This window comes from Pelodiscus sinensis, chromosome 11 (genome assembly GCF_049634645.1).
Source record: "Pelodiscus sinensis isolate JC-2024 chromosome 11, ASM4963464v1, whole genome shotgun sequence".
Lineage (NCBI taxonomy): Eukaryota > Metazoa > Chordata > Testudines > Trionychidae > Pelodiscus > Pelodiscus sinensis.
The window spans coordinates 4,675,073-4,697,528 of NC_134721.1; the positions used below are offsets into that span (position 1 = coordinate 4,675,073).

Genomic DNA, 22,456 nt, shown 5'->3' on the forward strand with positions numbered 1-22,456 from the left:
CATTCTAACTCCAAAGAATGGACTCAACCCCATCCTGGGACTACACACTCCAAACCCCTATTGACCTTCAAAGGAGCTGGGTGGAGAGAGGTCATAGCTCCAGGGTGGAATTCAGCCCAATGGGATTAGTCTGTATTCATTTTATAGGGAGCTATGGAGTAGGCAGTGTTGAAGATTCCTTTTGGGAATGAACAGCAGTTCACATAATCCAGGAAACTAGTGCACCAGAAGACAAATCTCTACTCAAAACAACGTCATGCTGACATCACACAATTGCACCATTTACACTTTTATGTACTCCAAAGAACACCTCAAAGTTTAGTAACATCAGCATTCTCTACAGAGATGGAAAAGTCAACTTTGGTTGTGAAAACCTAGCAGACATTTGGTAGTGTGTTCTATTTGACAAAAACGTCACTTTTGCAATTGTAAAGACTCCAGGATTGGACTGAAAGAGTAACTGCAAATCGAAAGTGGGAGGAGACTCCATAACACCAGCTAGGCCTCTAAGATTGAACAAAGCATAAAATGTTCTTTTTGATTTACCAGGAATGAAAAGACTGAACACCCTCCTCACCCAAGATTTCACAGATATACTTAATACGTTTGATGGCAAATCGAGCAGGGATTCTGAAGTACCATTTATTTAGCTCTGGCTGAAAACAATTATGAACATGCATGCAGTTTCCCAGTGACTCCTAAGATATAGAAATTCCTCTGATATTACAAAATACAAAAATATTTTCTCCAAACTCTCATTTACATTGCATTTACAACAATCATGGAAATAACTTAGACTCCAGCACGGACTGAGAGACAAATTACTTACCAAAATGAGGAATAAAAACCAAACGCATTAGGAGAACACAAGCTAGTCGCAAACTGTTGATTATAGTAACCCATGGTAACTAAAACATATGGACAAGCTGGATTAAAGAAGTGGCAGTATTTGGGAAGAAGAAGAAAAATACTAGGTAAATATTACAGGCTAATGTGAACTGTTTTTCTCCAAAGTAAAATGTGCAAAATATATTCACTGTGCCAATGATTATGACTACTTATAGAAGCCAAACTACTACCTTCTTACAAATCCCCAGTTTTCAGGTCTGTTTGTTACAATAAAAAGCGCTTATAAGATCTAAAACAGTGCAAGTTTATGAGTTAATTTACATTCTCAGATAGTGCCCAGGAGGTGAGACTGTTATGATATGATACAGTTTTTGCTCTTCTGTCTTTTTCGGCTATGCAACTGTCCTCTGCCACTCAATGTTGAAGACTTGGGCATGCCATACGATCCATATTTGTGCAGGAGCTCCTCGCTGGTGACATATCGGAGACGGGCAGGTTGCGGTATTGGCTCCCCAAGGAAATAACCTTCGTTGTCAGATTCTGAAGACGAGGAGCAGGTAGAACACCAGTCATATTCAGCAAAATAGGGCCCCCATCTCTCCCCCAAATGGTTCTGCAAAGCAAGATCTGACACAGTCCTTGGGCACTGAGTATACAGGTCTCTGCGGGAGCCTTGTTCCATCGTCTCTCTGCAGCTTCTCTGGTGCATGAATTGGTCATAGTCCTCCCTGGCTCGCAGCGAGGGCCTCTCTTTCAATCGACAGCACTGTTCGCTGGCCAGATGGAGGGCGTTATCTGAGCGGGAGCGCCTGGACCGCCGGGGTCTGTGTGGGCGGTAACGCCGATCGTCCTCCCGGAAATTAGTTCGCCTGCGTGTGCGCTCGCTCATGGGGGGAAGTCTAGCACTGTCCTGTCCAGGAATTTTGTTCCCTGGAATCCCACTGCCATAGTCAAAACTCTGATGCATCCTTCCATGCAGTGGCATCTCTCTGTAACTGATGGGGTTGCGCAAGTTCGGCTCCATCTCTTGGTACTGTTGTGCAGACAAGAGGCTCCGGACCGACTCGGCGCTTCTAAACTGCACAGAGGAGTTCAGAGTCCCCATGTTACTCATCTTCTCCGAGACATTCATTCCAGAATCTTTGCTCAGATCAGGCATTGAGAACCTAGAGAGATGCTCCTGGCGCTTGGCACCTCCCTCCGCAGAGAGTCCTGGAGGAGAGGAGGAGAAAAAAAAAAGACACTTAACACGAGTTTTCCATCGCGGCAGCACAATGCAAGACGCCGCTTTTAGCTTGGCAAAACTGATCCCAATTTTCAAAAGCGACTAAAGCCCAGAGCGTTAAAAAGTATTGGAGTTACGTCTAAAGGTCTGGACAGAGTGATTTGAGGTGCCTTATTCGAGACCCCCAAAGGAGGCAAGATTTTCAGACCATTTCCGAGCACCTCTACTTTGGTAATCAGGGCTGCTTTAAAGTGGTGAAAATTGCTTTCCCCCTCCCCCAAAAATACAGAGGGTTCCCAAAATCACTAGTTGCTTTTCGAAACCTGGACCCAGTCTCCCCTCATATTTCTATTAGGACATGATGGAAATGTTGTGAGAACAACCATGTCTGGGAACATTCATGCTTCTGTAGCAGTATTAGGCCTTCTGTCCTCTGATGGTCCAGTGAACTAACTAGTGACATGATCCAACGCCATCCAGACGTTAATATTTAGCCACTAGGCGGAGACATGGCGACACATTTTTGAGTAGACCCATATGCCATGCTGTAGAGCAGTGGTGGGCAATAATTTTTGCCCAGGGGTCACTTCAAAGGAGTTTGAAGTCGCCCCAGGCCACCCCAGAAGGGGCGGGGCCAAAACAGGAAGGGGTGGGGCAATCATGGTTTGAGGGTGGGTGGGGAGCCCCTTTGCCCCCCCCCTTCCCACTATGCACCCATGCCCTGGAAGAGGCTTGGCATGCTCCCGCACCCCGCAGGCCAATCAGGGCCTGGAGGCGGGGGAGCGCGGGAAGCTTCCTCCTGCCCTGCAAGGAGCACATGGCACATTGAAGTGCTGCCAGCTCCTTGCAGGGCCGGGGCAGGACGAAGGAAGCTTCATGTAGCTCCCCTGCCCCCAGGCCCTGATTGGCCTGGGGGCGAGGGTGCGCACGAAGCCTCCTCCGCTCTCCCCCCTGCCCTTCAAGCAGCGTGCAGGGCTTCAAAGCGACATGTGTTCTTGGCAGAGCGGAAGGAGGCTTCCCTAGTCCCCCCACCCCCATGCCAATTAAGGCCTGAGGGCGGGGGAGTGCGCAAAGCCTTCTCCACTCTGCACCTGTCGTACACTGCTTGCAGGGCGGGGTCAGAGCAAGGAAGGCTTCAGGGGCTTCCCCGCCCTGAGACCCTACTTGGCCTGGGGGCGGGGGAGCAACAGGGCCTCCGCGGGCCGGATTCACCCGCTTGGCAGGCCAGATCCAGCCCATGGAGGCCCTTTTGCCCACCCCTGCTGTAGCGGAACCTGGTGACACAGAGGTGATTTGCAAGGCCAGAGTAACGTAATGTTCCGTCACAAAGCCAGGCCACCAGATTGTCGCAGTGGCAGAAGCCAGATGCTGCTCCTAAAGCCCAGGCCTCCACTATGAGAGCTCACAAAGACTCTCCATTAGCTATTAGCAATATAGGGGCTATGTGACATCAGTATAAGTATGTGACCCAAAGAGGAGCAATTCTGTCATCCAGAAGAGGGCAGCAGTGTAAACAGACACTAGCCACTTTACAACAGTGGTGCATCTTGTTCCCCACATGTGGGAGTAGAAAGAGGAAACAGTTGCTTCCATGATACTGGATTCCTACCCATTTTGGACCCTGGTCAGGCTGAGGGGTACATGGAACCACGCACATATCATCCTCCCTTCAGATCCACGGAAATCCCCCAATACAGTGATGGGATCCTGCATAGCGGTGCTTCATTGTCCCCAAAGGGAGCCAGGCTGTTACACACGAGCCAAGCTTCCAGTGCAGGATGATCCTAGCATCCTACTGGATCCCTGGGGAACTGCCTAATAAAGGGATGGGGAGGGGGATCCTCGTGCAGATTTTCTGTCCCAGAGCCTCCTCCTGTAAGATGGAGGATCCAGGCTTCCATCAGTAGAGAGACGTTCAGAACGGCATCTGGATAGGAATTCAATAGCTCTCTGCATCAGCAAGAGAGGGATTGTTACATGAGCACAAGTCAGCTCAAGAGTCTCTTTGGAAAGGGAACTAGAATATAGGCCACCTCTCCAAGCTCTGTTCTCCCCGTCGGAGAGGCCTGGATGATCCGCACATCGGTTTGGTAAGAGGCTCTGTCAAATGCTCAGCTTGCATCCTCTAGATGCCACATTTCAAAACCTAGTTTAGCAGAACTATCGTTTATTCCAAATCAAATGCCGTTTACTTCAAATGTTTTTCTTGTCATTTTTTGATAACCTTTCTGTGCAACCCATTTGGTGAGGTCTCTGTTCCACTGGTATGATCTAAAGGCTGGTGCATGCCCCTGGTGCAGTCACTGAGACATTCTGATTTTGTAAACTGGGATAAAAGTCACAAATAAACTGCTCTGTTTTTCTTAATAAAACTTTCCATTAAGTTAATCTGCGGCATGACTTCTTTGGCACAAGCCATTGTCTGGCAAACTTCATTTTATGAAGGCCAAATTCTCCTCTCAGTAACAATGGCTTAAATTTGGCTCACATCTGTAAAAATCAAGATGTTACTCTGGACTTTCTGCATAATTTGGTCCCTGAATATCAGCTGTTACTTGACAGAAATCTTCAAAGATAAACCAGGATTATCCATAGCACTCAGTAACCCTACTGCCACCAGTGCAACAGTGCCAAGTCTTGCAATTGTATAAGTTTTATGATATTGGATGTTTTTCTTCAAGCCTTAACTCCTGGAGGCATGTTATTGTGTAAGAATCTCACTTTTCATTTTAAAAGAAGTATATTTCTAGACCTAATGGTTGTAGCGAAAAGTTACAAAATGTGAACCTCTAAAGACTCAACCCCCAGAAATCAAATAAAAGGGGTTGAATTTCTATTTTTAAGCCAGTCTCACAGCTGGGCAGTGTCCATGATTTTGGAACACTTGCAGATGGACACACTGACCACTGACTTTAATGAGGTCACCACAGCAAACTTTTGGAAAATCCCGCCCGCAGTGTCTGCTTAACAACAGTCCTGCCTTATGCTCTGTGCTGTTTTCATTTTCCTGGCAGACGCATCTCCGTGCGTGAGCACGTCTCCTGCTCCTTGTTTCCCGCTCTCTCACATCAGTCCCTTCTCCAGCCAGCAGCTTTGGGATGTCACAAAGGCAGATGTATGACTTCACATGGGGAATAATTGGTTTTTAATAACAAGGCACACCGGTGCCATTTTGCATTTATATGGTGTCAAATACGGATGTAAATGAGTAAGGGTGATGCTTACTGTGTAACGCATAACTAGTGCCCAGAAGAAGGCCCTTGCTCACAGCCTGCTCCAGCCCCCCGCCAGGCCGCAAGTGGCAGACCCATGTGGGACTGGCAAAGCCAGCAGCTCTGCATGGGGCTGCCTACTTCCAGTCCCATGTGGGGCCAGAGGCAGCCTAGCTGGAGCAGCCCTTCTGCAATGAGAGGCCACTCCAGCCTGGCTGCGACGGGTGGGGGGACTGCTCTAGACCTGCCGAACTGGAGCAGCCCCGCATCCGTCCCTCCTTTAAGCAGTTAACCAATTCAACGTCCCTACTTTCAAACACTTCAGTCTACTTCCCCAACAGCAATGGATTAAGCCTCACCGCTTCCTAAAAACCAGACATGCGAGCAAATGATTTTCCTTGCAGACACAGCAAGCCATGTCAGCTCAGAGCTTAGACGCTACATCTCTAGACTCACAGTCCCACGATGCTCTTTTCAACACAGTCCCTTTCCTTCAATTCAACATCAGTGAGAATAAAAATACTGTCTAGGGACAGTTACATACAACATGGAAATAGATCTAAAGACGGACCCATGGGCGCTGGGGATGTTAGGTGGCAGGAGGCACTGTCTTTGCAAACCACCAGCCTGGCCCTGCCCACACTCTGCCACCAGAATGCCTGCTGTAGGTGTACTGGGGACAGTGTTGCTGCCCCCAAGTGTCCGCCCTTCCCGTGCTCCAGGGTCGGGGAGGCTGGAGCCTGCCTTCCCCGTGGTGCTGGGGGGGGGGGGGGGAAGAGGAGGCAGTGACTTGGCTCCTGTTAGGAGAGTGGGGCCTGGGAACAAGGGCTGATCCCAGCCTTACCTTCACCCACCACCCATGAGCGGACCAATACTTTTACATTATCCAGGAGGTAAAATAAGATCCTTAATCCCACCAAATGAGACAGGTTGAAAGGAAATGTACATGCCAAAGTAACACGGGGCTGTTATCATGTGAAATTCCAAAGAGATTATCTTTTAGTCCAGGGAGAGGGCGCTAGGCCCTTTCCAAAGAGAAGAGGCACAATCCCTCCCTTAAGAAGTGCTCCACCTAAATCAGTCAGACAGAGAGGTTTGTGGAAGAGAGCACAACACAGAGACAATTACATTTGTATGTGCCTTTAACCCTGTTACCCTTTTCAAAGAGGTATAAGGAGGAGTGGCCGGGTCATTATACAGTCATTGATTAAAATGAGGATAGAACTAGATCACATGGTTGCCACGAGCACTAGAGGCGTGATAAGATTGCCAGTGGCAGATATAAACCGAATATCCAAACAGACCACCAGAAAAACCTGGCCAGCGATTGATTTGGTGATACTAACTCTTCAAGGAGACCATGTCTTTTGGGGCTTTGCCTTGAGAAAGGCGGTGATGTGTTTACACATTGCACAACTGGTTCAAAAGGAAAATAAACGGGCATGTGGATTCCTGGTTGGCTGCCAGGAGGTCCTACTCTTGTATACTGGCAACCCATCAACCCATGAAACTTTAGGCCAAGAATGTCACTGCAAGTAACAACAGCTGTAACAGTGAAAACAAACAGAACTGCCGAGGGAAAACACGGCTAACTGTTACTTGGCAACAGAGCATGTGAATGGCAATGCAATGCTTGCTTGTTGATGGAAAGGGACAAGAGGCGCATCGCCATAGGAACGGCAGAAAGGGGAAGACAAAGCATCAGGAGGAGGAAGAAGAGTGCTAGAGCAAAAGTTAAATGTCTGCCAACCTTGCCTCTTTGATGGGTCAAAATGAAAATCCCATTTAAAAAGTTGACCTGAGATCTTGCAGGCCAGGGGCAGCTCCCTGCCCACACTGGGACAGGGCATGTCATGGTGGGCCTGGCTGAGCTGGAGCAGTCCCCCACCCGTGCACTGAGCCACTGCACTGGGGGTGGGGGCTGTCCGGGCTGCTAGGCCTGCCATACCAGGCAGGGGACTGCTCCAGCCATGGGCGCGGGGAGCTGCTCCAGCCTGGCCTGGCAGCATCACGCTTACTGAGTGATGATTACCAAGTAACCAGTTAACCCTTTCCAACTATAAAATGAATGCACTCATATGCTGGGCCTATACAAGACTTAATAAATAAATTACACAGTTAAAATAGGACCCATTTCCAAAGATGAAAGGACTCCAGAGATCCCCAGCCAAATTTCTCCCATGCTTTCTCCCTCCCATCTCCTCACAGCACTGCTACCTTAGGGACATGTGTGACAGAGGACGAGGAGGTGTTAGCGTTGGCCCGTAAGGTGCTTTGAGGTTCTCTGACAAAGGCTCTAGAGAAATTTAAACGTAAACTCAATGACATGTCAAGCAGAGAAGCTACTGAGGCATCTAATGAAGCAGGCAAGTGCCTACGTCTATATCTTTAGATGCCCAATTCCCTATGGAAAAGTGGCCCTGGGACAATGTGTCTGTATACAGAGGTGTGTGTTTGTGTATGCCACACTGTCACACACACAAGAGCTACGTCTAGATTGGCAAGATTTTCCGGAAATGCTTTTAACAGAAAAGTTTTCCGTTAAAAGCATTTTTGGAACAGAGCGTCTAGATTGGTATGGACGCTTTTCCGCAAAAGCACTTTTTGTGGAAAAGCGTCCGTGCCAATCTAGACGCGCTCTTCCGATCGGGGCTTTTTTGCGGAAAACAAATCTGAGCTGTCTACACTGCCCCTTTTGCGCAAAAGCTTCGCGCAAAAGGGACTTTTGCCCTAACGGGAGCAGAATCGTATTTCCGCAAGAAGCACTGATTTCTTACAGTAGGAAGTCAGTGCTTTTGCAGAAATTCAAGTGGCCAGTGTAGACAGCTGGCAAGTTTTTCCAGAAAAGCGGCTGATTTTCCGGAAAAACTGGCCGGTCTAGACACAGCCCTATAGTCTAAAGCACAGTTATGGTCGTTAACAACAGTTCCCCTGACTCAGCTTATTGTGCAGCAGAACTATCTGCCTAGTACCCGCCACAGGCCCCAATGGTGCAAGGTGCCAGCTGTAACCGGTTCCTCAGCATCGAGGGAATCCTCAACTAATGCTGAGCTGAGGGAGCTCCAAGCCAGGCCCTGTGGCAGCACATGTCATTGGGGGCATGGCTGGGAAAAGAGGGTGTGTCTAGAGCCTCTGTGTGGTTTAGCTCGTTCCAGCTGCCACAACAATGTCTTAGGGCCATGGGTAGCTAGGTGTAAAGTAGAGCAGCCTTTGGGGCCAGGGGCTAGACTGGCTCCTGCTTGCTCCCAAATTGCCTCTCTCCTGATTGGGTTCCTAGTACATTTTAATAGAACTGGTATTCGCTGGCTAAGGTGCAGCTGAGCAAACATGAGCCTGACTCCATGGCATGGGGTGTGCAGTATGTGGGCATGTTTCTCCATTGACTTCCGTGGCGATAGACTGATCTACAACGGGGTGTGACAGAGTTGAGATCCAGGCTCTTCAGGCTCCTATCTTCCAGTGATTTCAGGGGATTTGAGCCTAGATCTGTAATTGTGCACAGTTCCTTGCAGACACACACTGAGGGTGGGTTGTTTTTTCTTTTTGGAAAAGCGGTTGCCACATCATAGGGAAACAAGTTCAGAATACAGGCCAAGTGATGCAGATTTATCCAGCAGCAGGGTTTAATCAGCACTTCTTAGATCCCTGGGATTTTAGGGCTCTTCACTCATAGTTATTAAAGACATGAAAATTTAAGGGAGTAGGGAAAATGTTGGTTCCCAGAGCTAAGAATCTCCCCTATAATCACTGACAATCCCAGAGTACATGCGAGCACATACACTGAGAAGCCCCCAAAGCAAACGTGACCCACACGCCTAGTGCATGTGGTTCATTGTCCCATGCAGTGGCACTTAGACCACTTACAGCGAGAGATAAGAACAAAGCTGAGAACCAGCTGGCTTTATAACTCAAGCTGTAGAGGCTCCTACATCAAGGTCCCAGGTTCAAATCTGGCTGCAGGCAGTTACATAAACAGGATGTAAGTCAGCTGTCAAGCAACTGCGTATCATCATCAAGTTTTACCGATCATACCTGGAGAGATCATAGGGCCATAGCTAAAGGGGAAGCTAGCTTTTCATTATCAGGCTTAACTTGATGTGAAAAGCTTTGTAAAAATGAAAGCAAACCCACTTGAAACTTCACAAAGATGATATCATGCCAGCACTTTTTTTTCTTCAAAGTTTGAAGCAAATTGGAGAAAGTGTTCGTGGAATAGGAGGGGATAAAAAAAATGAGGTGGGCTTCACTTTGCAGATTTTCCCTAACATTTGTCCCTTATCTGTCAAAAATGGCTTGGCCGAGAAACTCCAAATTAGTTTTAATCTTGTTGACCTTGGCAGCAAAGAGTATGTTTCACTGGTTAGAGATTGCTGAAAGAGGAAATTAGCTCATTAATCCATGGCATTGAGGCAGATATTAGGAACGTTGTGGAGCTCTTAAAGTGAGCAAAGCAAGGATGTGTGTTCTAGGCCAGTGTTCTCAACCTTTTTTTTTTTTTTTTTTAAGAAAGTATCCCTTTAAAAAAATTATAAGTACCCCTAGTACCTACAGTTTTCAGACACACACAATTTTTTCTACCATTGCAACACATTTGTTTAAACAACTTAATCGCAGCTGGGAGGGCAATGGAATTTTTGGGTGTAAAAAGTACAAAAATAATAAAACTTAAAACAAAAAAATCAGTTTTCTCCACATTTCAATTGTGTTGATGTACCCCTCCCCCATACTTCTCTCGAGTATCCCGAAGGGTACTCGTACCACTGGTTGGGAAACATTGTACTAGGCTCTTCAGAAACACAGGCTGTGGCATTTCTAAAATGCAAGTGGAGCTTTTAGGCTGAGCTGTAGGAGATGACTTTGTGATCCAAACACACAGGGCTAAACTACCTGTTTCCACCGACCTCAATGAGATTTTGGGCTAAGATTTCTAAAAGTCTCCAGGAAGCTACAGGTTTATACCTAGGCAACATGGGCTCAAATGTCCTGATTGCTCTGGTCAAACATTAGAAAATCTATTATGCATTCGGGAAAGCTATGGATTTGCCACGGTGTCCTGTATTAATCTTCTCCTGTACCTAGTCCCCCTCGCAGCATTCTGTCTGTTGGCTGACGGTACCCACCTCACCATATATATATCATTTGTAAAGTGCTTTGTCCAAAAGGTCCTTCAATGGGATATCTCCTAAGAAACTAATCACAGTGTGTGGAGCTGGGAACCTGCAAAAAACTTTATGTAGGGTAATAGCCTGACTTTAATGATATTGAATGGCAATAACTTCTCTGCAGATGTACTACCACATCTCCGTGTTGATCACACAAGTGTCAATAAGTGGTGTCTAGCTAGGTGTCAACCATTTTGACGCTTTACTGTTCGCTACAACTGGGCTTCATGTGGTTGTGGAGCTCTTCCAGTTAACATGACTGGGTTGTCTACGCTTTGCTTTGTAAACCACAATGGCCTATATTCAAGATGGCAGCAGACCTAAATGTCATGCCTGCAGGGTTTGAGGTGTTCTCAGATACTGGGGTACTCAGCGATACCAGGATTTTGCATTAGTCACATTTATTGTCTCAGGTGGGTATTTACCCTCCTTGGAGGAAGGAGGAGACACGAGGTAAATATTTAAGTGGCGCTGTGCTTCTACCTATCTATCAATCTTTTAGATCGATTTTCCATTTTCTCTTTTTGTTTTGTATTTTTTTAAATTACAACAACAAAATCTGGGTGATCCCCTTAAATTACTAATATTTATTTACAGCTCCCTTAATTCCCGCTTAATGATGTGTTTTGTCTGGGAGCACGGTTCAGAATTTGATACAGTGAAATGCTACCCTGGAAGAAAGAGAGGGGGATCCTGCCAGGCAAAGGAGATTTTTCTACTGAAGAAATTTGAGACTGTTTCACCAGACTATCCAGGGGAGTGGAAAACTTCCTCTAGCCTGAGGAAGTTTTTAATTGTACAAATATAATTTCCCCCTACCTCTGCAGGACCTTCTGAAACATCCCTTTTGATTGGGATTAAATCACTCTCTTCTCTTCAAAGTCTCAATGCAGGGAGCTGAAACAACTTGATGGCCTTGCTAAGCCTACGGCTGAAGGGATATGGTGCCCTCGTGCTACCAGAGTGTGTCATGGTGCAATAGGCCGACCGTCTACTTTTGCTGATTCAAGTCAAATTTTTTGAATGAAAGCACCTCTCTGAGCAAGACACCATGACTCAGGACCAAACTGAACCTCCAGTGACTTCAGTGGCAGCTGTGTTAGCCCACGTGGTTGTTCCATTAATAGGCTTTTGCACCAGAATTATGGGGGATTGCAATATCTTATCACACTCTTCCAGGCCACATCTACACCATGTCTATGTAGACTATATAGCTGGAGTTGGCTTGTCTTAAGCCAAGTTTTGTGGCATCCCCACAGTGGGAGGCCAATGGAAGCAAATGCTGCCATCATAAAAGGAGGAGTACCAGACGCCAGTGGGGGCATCCTCTGAGTTAGATTTAATGAGTCTCAACTAGACTCGCTAAATCAAACTCTGGAACACTGATCACTGCAGCGGCAAACTTCCTTTTCGCGTAGACAAAGCACAAGTTTCAGGTTCCAAACAACATGAAAGCCTGAAAACGAGATTCTGATTCCAGCTACAGTAGAGAAATGTTCCCATCCTCATGCTGTGTCACCAACAGCCATTGATCTCAAGCAACAGTATTACCGGTCAACAGCTATGTAATTGCAGGAATACAACCCCACATAGTAGTTACCCTTCACAAATGTCAAATGAGGCTCACACCCTGTAACGGTACTTGTGAGTGTATCAACAAATTAAATTGTACCTTTCAATCAATTTAATGTCAGTGCAGTGAATCTACATTGAGGGTTTGAAGTGATGTGACTGCACTGACATAGTCAGTCTAGAAAGCACAGAAAGGGCGGCCAATGTAAATGCTTCAAGGAGAATGCCAACTCACGCTGTATATTGATAACTTTGAAGACCCAGCCAAGGACAGACTGAACAGAGAGCAACTATCAATAAAGGCTGTAAACACCCAGAGAAAAACTTATGCAAAAAAATGCTAAGTCATGCTAAGTTTTCAATAAGAGGCTCTATGGTCTCATGTGACATCTGTTCACAACCTTGTGTAACCCACACACCTAGTGAGTATGGTTCACTGTCCTGTGTAGTGGCACTTAGACCACTTACAGGAAGCAATAAGAATGAGCTCTATAGCCTAAACGGAGTCAGCTGACTTTTAGCTCAAGTGGTAGAGCTCCAGAGGTCCTAGGTTCAAATCCGCCCAGTTGCAGTTACACTTGGTCCTCACAGATCGTACTCTACAACCACAAGAAAATATGAGATACCATCACTGAATACACTGGATAGCCATGCACAGTTACACTGGTTCAAATGACTTGTTTCCATGCTAAAGCCATGGAAAACCAGACGTTAGATGAATGCATAAATCATCTGAAGGTCACGCTAGACCAGGGTCAAGTTTCCTTAAAAGAGTTGTGAACCTTTTGATAATGCACAAGACACAAGTGAAGTTTTACAATGGTTTTATGGTTTCACTGAATAATTTTCACTGGCTGTGTCACTGACAGCAGCTGGTTGTACGCCCATGCTTGCTGCTTTTGCTGAACCAGGCAGAAAGTAGGTTAGACTGATTGATTAGTTTATTCTACCACTTGTAAATAGAGCAATTCGCCACCAGTCCCTCTTCTTACCCTCACCAGAGGGCACGGAAAGCAAGTCCTCCATGTAACATAGTCACTGAGGCCTGAATCATGTTAACTGTTGAGCTGTGTGTACATATCCAAAATCAGCATCCCCTGAATTAGCTTTGTTTAACTGCAGCTTACTCAGGCAGAAGAGAACAGAACGGCTTTTTAGGATCTTTCACATCTAACCTTCCCTCCCCCCTAAATGGCCCCTGAAGCTCTTGGATTCTGGCTGACTGTTGGGTGTGGGGCAGTCAGAACCCACAGCCCATGACAGGGGATTTATTTTAAATTCCACCCCAGGAACTTAAGAGAAAGAGGAGCAGTATTGCCAGTATTTAATAGCAAAGCTTCCCTTCCCTTCGCCCTTTGGAATTTGCAGAAATAAAAGGGAACAGTTATATAACCACTGGAAAGAGCTAAAAGCAAACAAAGCTGAGAAAGAAAAGCAAGAAACCTCATAACTGAAAGACAACCCAAAGGCCTGCCAAGCCAGTTGGGATCTGGATGCTAACTGTACAGCTTGGTGCACTCTAATTCACACTATTCAAATGATTTCAGGATTCATTTCTTGTCACACACAGCTCATCTACACAGCACACTGACAACAGCCAATAGGCCAGTACCTACTCGGTGAGAGATTTGCCTGGAAATTATTAATGCAGCGTTCCCAGTGTAACCTCACCTGCCATGCATCATTAGTGACGCCTCAATCTTTGGGGGACTCAGTGGGATAAACAGGGGAGGTTTCCACACCAGTCACTCTGCAAATAGCCCCCGCCCCACATATCATGTAACAAGAAAAGAGAACCTACTTCTTGCAGAACCCGTCTGCTGCTCCCTTTGCCAGCCTGCTTTGCAATGGATGGGTTTTCACTAGGAAAGAAAACTCTTAGATTTCCAGGAAGAAGGGTCCAGTTGTCATTTCAATGCATTTGGGGAACAAGTTCCGAATCAGAGAATTTTCCAGACCACAGGAGGTCAATATTGTCTAGCAGCATTACCAACCCTTCCACTGCTTACCGGGCTGTTAAAGACATTGAGGGGTAAAGTAGAGCTAAATAACAGGACAGAACATGGAGAGCCAGGAGTGGGGTCTGTAAACAAACTTTCTGGGACTATGGGAACCTTAGCCACACCCATGAAAAGTGGACATCCAGCTAACTCAAATCATGCTGGATCACACATGTTTCCTGACCAGAGAGTGCTGGAGTAGAGGTTCAACCTGTACTAGTTTAATCCCAACAGTTTATTTGCAGGTGTGTCAGATGAAGACTGTTCAGAGGAGAGTAACAGCTCTGAACGTGAGAGCAAACACGGGAGCACCGCTCATTAGAGAAAGAGTCAGCGGCTAAGCTGGTTTTCACGACTTTCCACCAAACAAAGAGGATTCCATCCCACAGAACACAAAGTCTTGGGTTTGGAAGGGTGGCTGATCGTGCGGGGAAGCCCAACTAGTTGATGCACAATTGTTTTCTTACAACAATATCAGTTTCCAAGGGTCTGTTTCAGGGCTGGCTCTGTTTTGCAAAGCATATGCTTCCATGCCTTAGTCACAAATCAAAGTCAATGCCAGCAGCCTCGTGTTTACACTCCCCCTTACCCTGCGCAGAGGGCCAACAACAGCAAACCAGCAAGTACTCAGGCAAACCAGGAGCATCTCAAGAGACACAGAGATGGCAGGGGGTGATTCTAAACACAAGAGTGCACAGACTATCCTAGTCGGGGGTAGTACATCTTGACATTGTTTTTTTCAGAAGGAGAATCTCAGTCATCCCCTGTTTGATTCAGAAATGCAAGGCTGTATTTAGATCTATATTTTGAAGCTGCAACAAGTCTGCTAAGTGCGGTTGCCCCCTAATGATTTGATAGAAATTTTCCATTTCCTGGAGCGGGAAGGGAAGGTGGTGGTGAGGGGTTGGCTGAAGAGCTGGGAGAGGTCTCCAGCCAGCAAAAAAGAAAGAGACATCTGAATGGAACTGGGAGTATTGTGCTGCCTAACTACACACTAGCCAGGGCAACAGTCTGGCTTTTCATCCCAGCGGTATAACCACCTCGCTGTCATGAACATCCACATCCTCAGTGGCTTCACAAGGCAGGGCGGGGAAGGGAGAGACAGGAATACAGCAGGGGTACGTCTAAACTACATGCCTCCGTCGACGGAGGCATGTAGATTAGCCAGATCGGCAGAGGGAAATGAAGCCGCGATTAAAATAATCGCGGCTTCATTTAAATTTAAATGGCTGCCCCGCTCTGCCGATCAGCTGTTTGTCGGCAGATCTGGGCAGTCTGGACGCGCCGCGCCGACAAAGAAGCCTTTCTTGATCGGCACAGGTAAACCTGGTTTCACGAGGCATACCTGTGCCGATCAAGAAAGGCTTCTTTGTCGGCGCGGCGCGTCCGGACTGCCCCGATCTGCCGACAAACAGCTGATCGGCAGAGCGGGGCAGCCATTTAAATTTAAATGAAGCCGCGATTATTTTAATCGCGGCTTCATTTCCCTCTGCCGATCTGGCTAATCTACATGCCTCCGTCGACGGAGGCATGTAGTTTAGACGTACCCCAGGAGTGGGATTTTCAACACTTTTCAGCATTGGCCTCTCTCTGAGCTCCCCAGCTTTCAGGGACTTCAGTGAGGGGCTGAGATCTTTTGGAAAACCCCACCTAGGATCATCAGCTCCCTTTATAGCAGCAAAGAAAAGGGAGAGGTTATTTTGGACTCCAACATGTGGCACGAGTAACCACCACCAGTCAGGTTTGAACCTAGGATCTTTACAGAGGAGCCTCTACCACTTGAGCTCTAATGCCAGCTGGCTCTCAGTTTAGACTATAGAGCCCTTGTTCTTATCTCTCGCTGTAAGTGGGTTAAGTGTCACTATATGGGACAGTGAACCACACTAGGTGTGTGAGATACATATGTACTACAGGTTGAACCACTCTAGTCCAGAACTCTCTGATCTGGAAACATCCATGGCCCGGCATGATTTTAGTTAGCCAGGTGTCCACTTACCATGGCTGTGGGCAAGTTTCCCACAGTCCCAGAAAGTTTGTTTACAGCCACTGGTCCTGGCTCTCAGTGCTGTTATTTAGCTCTAATTTACCCCCCAATGTCCCCTAACAGCCCGGTAAGCAGTGGAGGTGTTGGCAATGCTGCTAGACAATACTGACCTCTCTATGGTCTAGAAAATTCTCTGGTTTGGAACTGGTTAAATCCTGAGGGTGCCAGACTAAAGAGGTTCAACCAGTACCTGCAAGGAGGGCTTTCCACTTCAACCCCCCTCCTCATCTAGAGAAAGAAAGGAAAACAGAGACCGGCAGAAGGCAAACAGCCTGCCAGGTCAGTGTTACTACCACTCCACTCCATACATTCCAGCAGCCCACCAGCTCTCTCCACCCCCTCACTGCTGACTCTTTCAGATGCAGGGAAGCAGATGGGCCTGGCCCCTGCCAGGGTAGGATGGGAACAGAGCTGCTCCAATGGGGCAAGCCATGGTTGGCTGCGATTCCTATGGCAGGGGTCTAGACTTGCCAAACGTGAATGACTCAGCAAAGAGAGATGACCTTTGAAAAAAGGTTTCTCTACCCCTCATGAAAGGACTCCTGTTGTCCCTCCCTCCTCTTCTTTCCATGGGAAGCAATAGTTTGCTGAACACACTTGATTGGAGCAGAGATGATCATTCTCTCTCCCATTCTTTGTTTAGAGACTGTCAGGAGTTGGTGTTTGAGTTGCTATGAAGTTCAGCTGGAATTTCCATTTTAATTTGAGAACTGGAGCTGTTAGATACTAAATGGGCCTTTTTAATGCATAATGCATTTGTCTTACAGCCACCATATTTACTCTGCTAATGCCCATTTGTCTGACACATCTGCATCTCACTGTACCCCAAGACTGCAAATTCTTTGGGCAGAGACTGCCTCTTACACCTGGTTGTTTTGGAAGTACCTAATTTGGGTCTCTAGGGCTATGTCTGCACTGCCTTCTCTTGCGCAAGAAAATATGCAAATGAGGCAAAGCGGTGAATATCGCTGCGCCTCGTTTGCATACTTAATGAGCTGCCATTTTTGCGCAAGGGGCTTTTGCACAAAACCCCCCTCTTGCGCAAGAGTCGTTTTTCCTGGAAAAAAAAGTGGCAGAATGGCTCTTGTGCAAAAGCTACTTGCGGAAAAATGGCAGATCATTAAGTATGGAAATGAGGCACAGCAATATTCACCGTTTCTCCTCATTTGCATATTTTCTTGCACAAGAGAGGGCAGTGTAGATGTAGCCTAGGTGTTTTGTGATATAAATAACTCCAGTGGAAATCTATCCTATTGCTATACCTGTTGAATGAAATTCTACCATGACTGATAGCCCATGGAATCATAGAATACTAGAAGCAGAAGGGACCTCAAGAGGTCATCGAGTACAGGTCTTCACCCCAGGAGGGACTTGAACTTACAATTCCTGGCTTAGGAGGCCAATGCTCTGTCCGCTGGGCCACATATAAGAAAGACAGACTAGGGCTTATGTGGGATATGAATCCAGCATCTCTCGCACCTGAAGTGAAATTCATGCTTCTAGACCAGCAAAGCAACCTTGCATGGTTTCCACTGACTTCCGAGGAGTTTTCCCCAGATTTCCACCTGTGTCAAAGGAGGGCAGGATTTAACTGTGGTAACCTGCACTGAGCTGGGTTTCTGGTTTCTCCTTTTGAGCATTCCAACAGTGTCATCATTCAATGTGGACTTGACCTCTAATACCTCCCCAAGTTGACCTCTAATACCTCCCCAAAGTGCTACATAGTCCTGTATTTTGTTTCCCCAAGTTGTGTGTGAGCAAAGAAGCAGTGAAATTTAGCCTACCAGTACTCCTTAAAGGGGGCTACTAGACTGATCAGTGTTTTGCCAGAACCATTGTTTGCAATCAGCAGAGAGAAGCTTTTACTTATAATTTGGCCGCTTAGTATGCACAACATTTTACATCTTCTTTGATGAGGTTATGAGACACCCATTGGAATCAACATGACAGCAGCAACAAGACAACTATTGTGCTCAATTCTATTAAGGGGAACAGCCTTCCAGGCTATGCTTAGCCTCTGGGAGGATCAGCTTGTTCTCAGGAAATAAAAATCACAAACCATATAAAAGCAGCGCCCTGACAGTGTAATGAACAAGACAGAAGCTTTGGTGTAAACGTTTTTGCAGTAGTATGATCTGCTGTTGCTAATTTTGTGATGTTGGCAACTTCCATTGAAAGGAGATTCCCCAAGTTGGCTGGCCAAAGGAAACTGAGTATGAGAGGGAGGAAGAAAGTTGTTGCCTTTCAAAGAGTGAGCTGCAAACCTCTTAACATCTCAGCTTCTGGGCTGGGTGACGCATCACAATGCAACTCCCAACACTGAACTGTAGCTGTGAGAATGCTAAAATGCCAATATACTCCCTCTAGTGGCGCTGCTATTGTTGGCCAACAAATAACTGTCCACACATAGATACAAGCAACACCATCACAGGACCTAACTGCGTAAGCCACCACATCAGGAACACAGACAACCGCACATCCTTTAATGTGATCTATGCCATTAAGCGCCAGCAATGCTCCTCTGCCATGCATATTGGCCAAACTGGACAGTTTCTGCAACAAAGGATTAACGTTAACACACAGAAACCTGTAGGGGAACATTTTAACCTGCCTGGGCACTCATTAATGGACTTATTTTACAAGCCAGCTACAGAGAGAGGGAGGAATTGACCTTTGGCTTGAACAAAGACTTGAACTGGTTAACATATTATAAAGTCAGCGTTCCTTACATTCAGCACTCTACTGACATTAAAAGCTAAGTTATGGGGCACTTCCAGCCCACTCAGTTAGCCACATTAACACTAGGACTACAATTGACAGATATTGGTTTTGTTTTCTCCCTCTCCCTTCTTGTTCTGAGGGTCCCCCTTTTTTCCTCCACTCAAAATCATCTCATCTGAAGAAGTGGGTTTTGAACACGAAAGCGTAATGGTACTATATACTTATATATTTGTTAGTCTCTAAAGTGCCACAGGACCACTCGTTGTTTTTCAAGTTACAGACTAACACAGCTACCCCCTGAGACTTCCAATAACGAAGAGTTTCTTGCTCTCTGAAGAACTCCAAAGCATGAATGTTGTTATATTTCAACACCCAGTCAGTTCATAAGAGTGAAGCCAGCAGAGAGGCTAGAAAGATGGCACAGCTGGGAATTCAAGAATGCTGCAGCACACTCGTTTGGAGGCCAAATGTTGGACCTGCCGATAAGGTTTTCTGTTGGGACTGACTCTCTGTCAAGTTGCTCATCTGATCTAAGTGGGAGGGTACTCTCTGCCTTTCTCCTAGGGTTCCGCTGAGACCAGCCTGGCTCCATCCTGCACTGGAAAACTCATGTGTTCTCCTGTGCCCTCTGCTCCTGAGTGTTTCTCGTGCATTTAGCCAGATTAGTCCTGTCTCAGGGAAGGCACCATGACAATTCAAATTGCGTCAGATTATGATTGATATTGGGGAACAGACAGGGAAGCATTTAAACAAATCCTAATAAAAAATAATGAAAGGAAAATGAAGGGGAAGAACTGCAGTCAGGAGACAATTTTCCTTCGCTGGGATGTGTTTAGTTATGTCCCATAAATGTTAATGGAGATCAGACATGCCCAGTTAGAGGAGAACAGACCACTAGGGAATGACTATCAATCCACAAGCAGAAAGGAAGTGCAGGGTTATGGCTAACACTACACATTCAGTGCTCTAACTGATCTCAGTATATTAGCATATGCGGTATGACAACAGAGCATAACTAGGAACCTTAACAGTACTCAGTGGGTTTTCCTTAATTTTAGTGTAACGGTGTTTCAGGTCTTAGCTAATTCATTAGGCACTGGCTCTAAAGAGCTTAACTAGAATGAGTTGAGAAATAACTCCCACAGTATTGCATGTCATAAGAACATCCATACTGGGTCAGACCAAAGGTCCACCTAGCCTAGTATCCTGTCCTCCAACAGTGGCCAGAGGGAGTGAACAGAACAGAGAATCCTCAAGTGATCCCACTCATGTCACCCATTCCCAGCTCCTGACAAACAGAGGCTAGGGACACCATTCCTACCTATCCTGGCTAATAGCCATTGATGGATCTAACCTCCATGAATTTATCTAGCTCTTTTCCCTGTTAAAGTCCTGGCCTTCTCAACATCCTTTGGCAAGGAGTTCCACAGGCTGACTATTCATTGTGTAAATAAATACTTCCTTTTGTTTGTTTTAAATCTGCCACCTATTATTTTCATTTGGTGACCCCTAGTTTTTATGTTATGTGAACAAGTAAGTAACTTTTACCTTATTCACTTTCTCCACACCAGTCATGAATATACAAACCTCTATCATATCCCCTCTTACTCTCCTCTTTTCTAAGCTGAAAGTCCCAGTCTTTTTAATCTTTTGTCATATGGCAGCTGTTCCAAACCTCTAATTATTTTGTTGCCCTTTTCTGAACTTTTTCCAATGCTAAGATATCTTTTCTGAGATGAGGTGACCACATCTACACTCAGTATTCAAGATGTGGGCAACCATGGATTTATACAGAAGCAGTAAGATATTCTCTGTCTTATTCTCTGTGCCCCTCCCCATTTTTTTTTACATGGGTGAAAAGTCTGGCTTAAGTGTGCACCAGCTGTGACTTTTGTATCTGTTCATTCAGCACAAATATTTACTAGGTAGGATCACAAAGAAAGAAAGATCCTCTTGATGCCCAGGAGACCTTTGTTAAGTTCCCACCAATATCACAAGATTCCATAGTGACCTCAGATGAATCACTGAGACCTTGATCTGGCAAAGCACCTAAGCATGTGTGTACCTCAGAGTTTGTGAGTACCACTTGGCTTAAATTGGACCACTCCGGTGGTTTGCTGAATCTCTCTGCCTGCATTTTCTATCTGTATAATGGGCACAATATTACTTCATTTTTCTAGTTTTATCTGTCATTTTTAATTAGACAGTAACTCTTTGCAATTTTCTTCCTGTGAGTTTGTACAGCATCGTGCTCAACAGAGACTAGGTATGATGGACTGCAATACAGATATAACCGTAACACTAACTTTCCACAGGTGGAAGACACAAGTAGGTTTTTGCCCATAGAAAACGGACTCTATCCACACACCTGGTTTGTTATCTGCTTTCACTGGCACCTCTGACTAATTACTAGTTGTGCTATAACAGAAACATCACAGCGGAAATTCCTGCCAGGATGGAGTCAGTCAGATTTTAACTTGTGCCGTGCAGGTCAGAGTCTGTTTGCCTTTGAGCTCTACATAAAATAAATGTTTTCAGTGATGTCATAAAAATATTGGACAGATTCAGAGTTAATCACTCTACACAGTATTTTATAAAGTGGAACAATAATGTGGAGACAGAATTTCAAAGGATATTTCCAGTATTTTGCAGAAAATGCTCTCAAGCTTTCTTGGTGGGAGTCATAAATTGCATGGCTAGAAACCTGCGTGCTTATGTCACTTAATTGAGGAGAGCTACCATGTAGTGACACGTCAAGGAGAGCTATGGAGCAACAGGCACTGTCGACTGTTTCTGATTTATGACATATTTACTATGGTGTTTGCTTTATAACATAAGAACAGCCATACTGGGTTAGACCAAAGGACCATCTAATCCAGTATCCTGTCTTCCCACAGTGGCCAATGCCAGGTGCCCCAGAGGGAGTGAACAGAACAGATAATCATCAAGTAATCCCTCTCCTGTCACCCATTTCCAGCCTCTGACAAACAGAAACTAGGGACACCATTCCTGCCCATTCTTGCTAGTTAGTATTGATGGACCTAACCTCCATGAAATTATCTAGCTCTTTTTTTAACCTTGTTAAAGTCCTGGTCTTTCTAACGTCCTCTGGCAAGGTGTTCCACAGGTTGTGCACTGCATAAAGAAATACTTCCTTTTGTTTGTTTCAAACCTGCTACCCTACTGCAGGCAGGCTGTCTTGAGTGCTTTCCAAAAGCCAGGCTGGGCCGTTGTGCAAAGGTAAGAAGCCCATGTATGAGCTGCATGTTGTATCACAGGCTGAGCAACAGCAGCGGTCAGTGTGGGCAGAAGGAACATGGCCTCAGAGTGGAGAGGGCAGCTAAACAAGGTAGCACGTGAAGTGCTTGGTTTTCTCCTCCACTACTACGCAGAACATAGCCTAACTGGCATCAACTCCCAGCTCTGCTGTCAATCTCCTACATGACCTCGGGCAAGTCACTTAAACTCTCTGTGCCTGAGTTTGCTATTTATTACCTGGGGATAATAATCCCCTTGCTCTCTTCCTTCCAGGCAGAGGGCAAGTCAGCCTTGTCTTTTCAGATGGTGAGCAATGTGGAGCAGGGATTGCTTCTTACTCTGTTCCGTGCCCAGCCCTATGGAGACTCTGCCGGGGTCTCCCGTCACTATCGCAATATAAATGACCGTGGAAA

The 22,456-nt window shown here is 46.0% G+C and overlaps 1 protein-coding gene across 6 annotated transcripts in view; it reads right to left on the bottom strand.

The window, feature by feature from the left end:
• Positions 1 to 628: 628 nt before the first annotated feature.
• The window catches only part of PRICKLE2 (prickle planar cell polarity protein 2), a 223,627-nt gene continuing 201,799 nt past the window's right edge, over positions 629 to 22,456 (bottom strand). For all 6 annotated transcript variants that reach the window (XM_075938504.1, XM_075938506.1, XM_006135077.4 and 3 more), the window contains one exon: positions 629 to 2,061. In XM_075938504.1, coding sequence (XP_075794619.1) covers positions 1,202 to 2,061 — 860 coding nt within the window. In that variant the 3' untranslated portion in view covers positions 629 to 1,201. The remainder of the gene's footprint in view (positions 2,062 to 22,456) is intronic.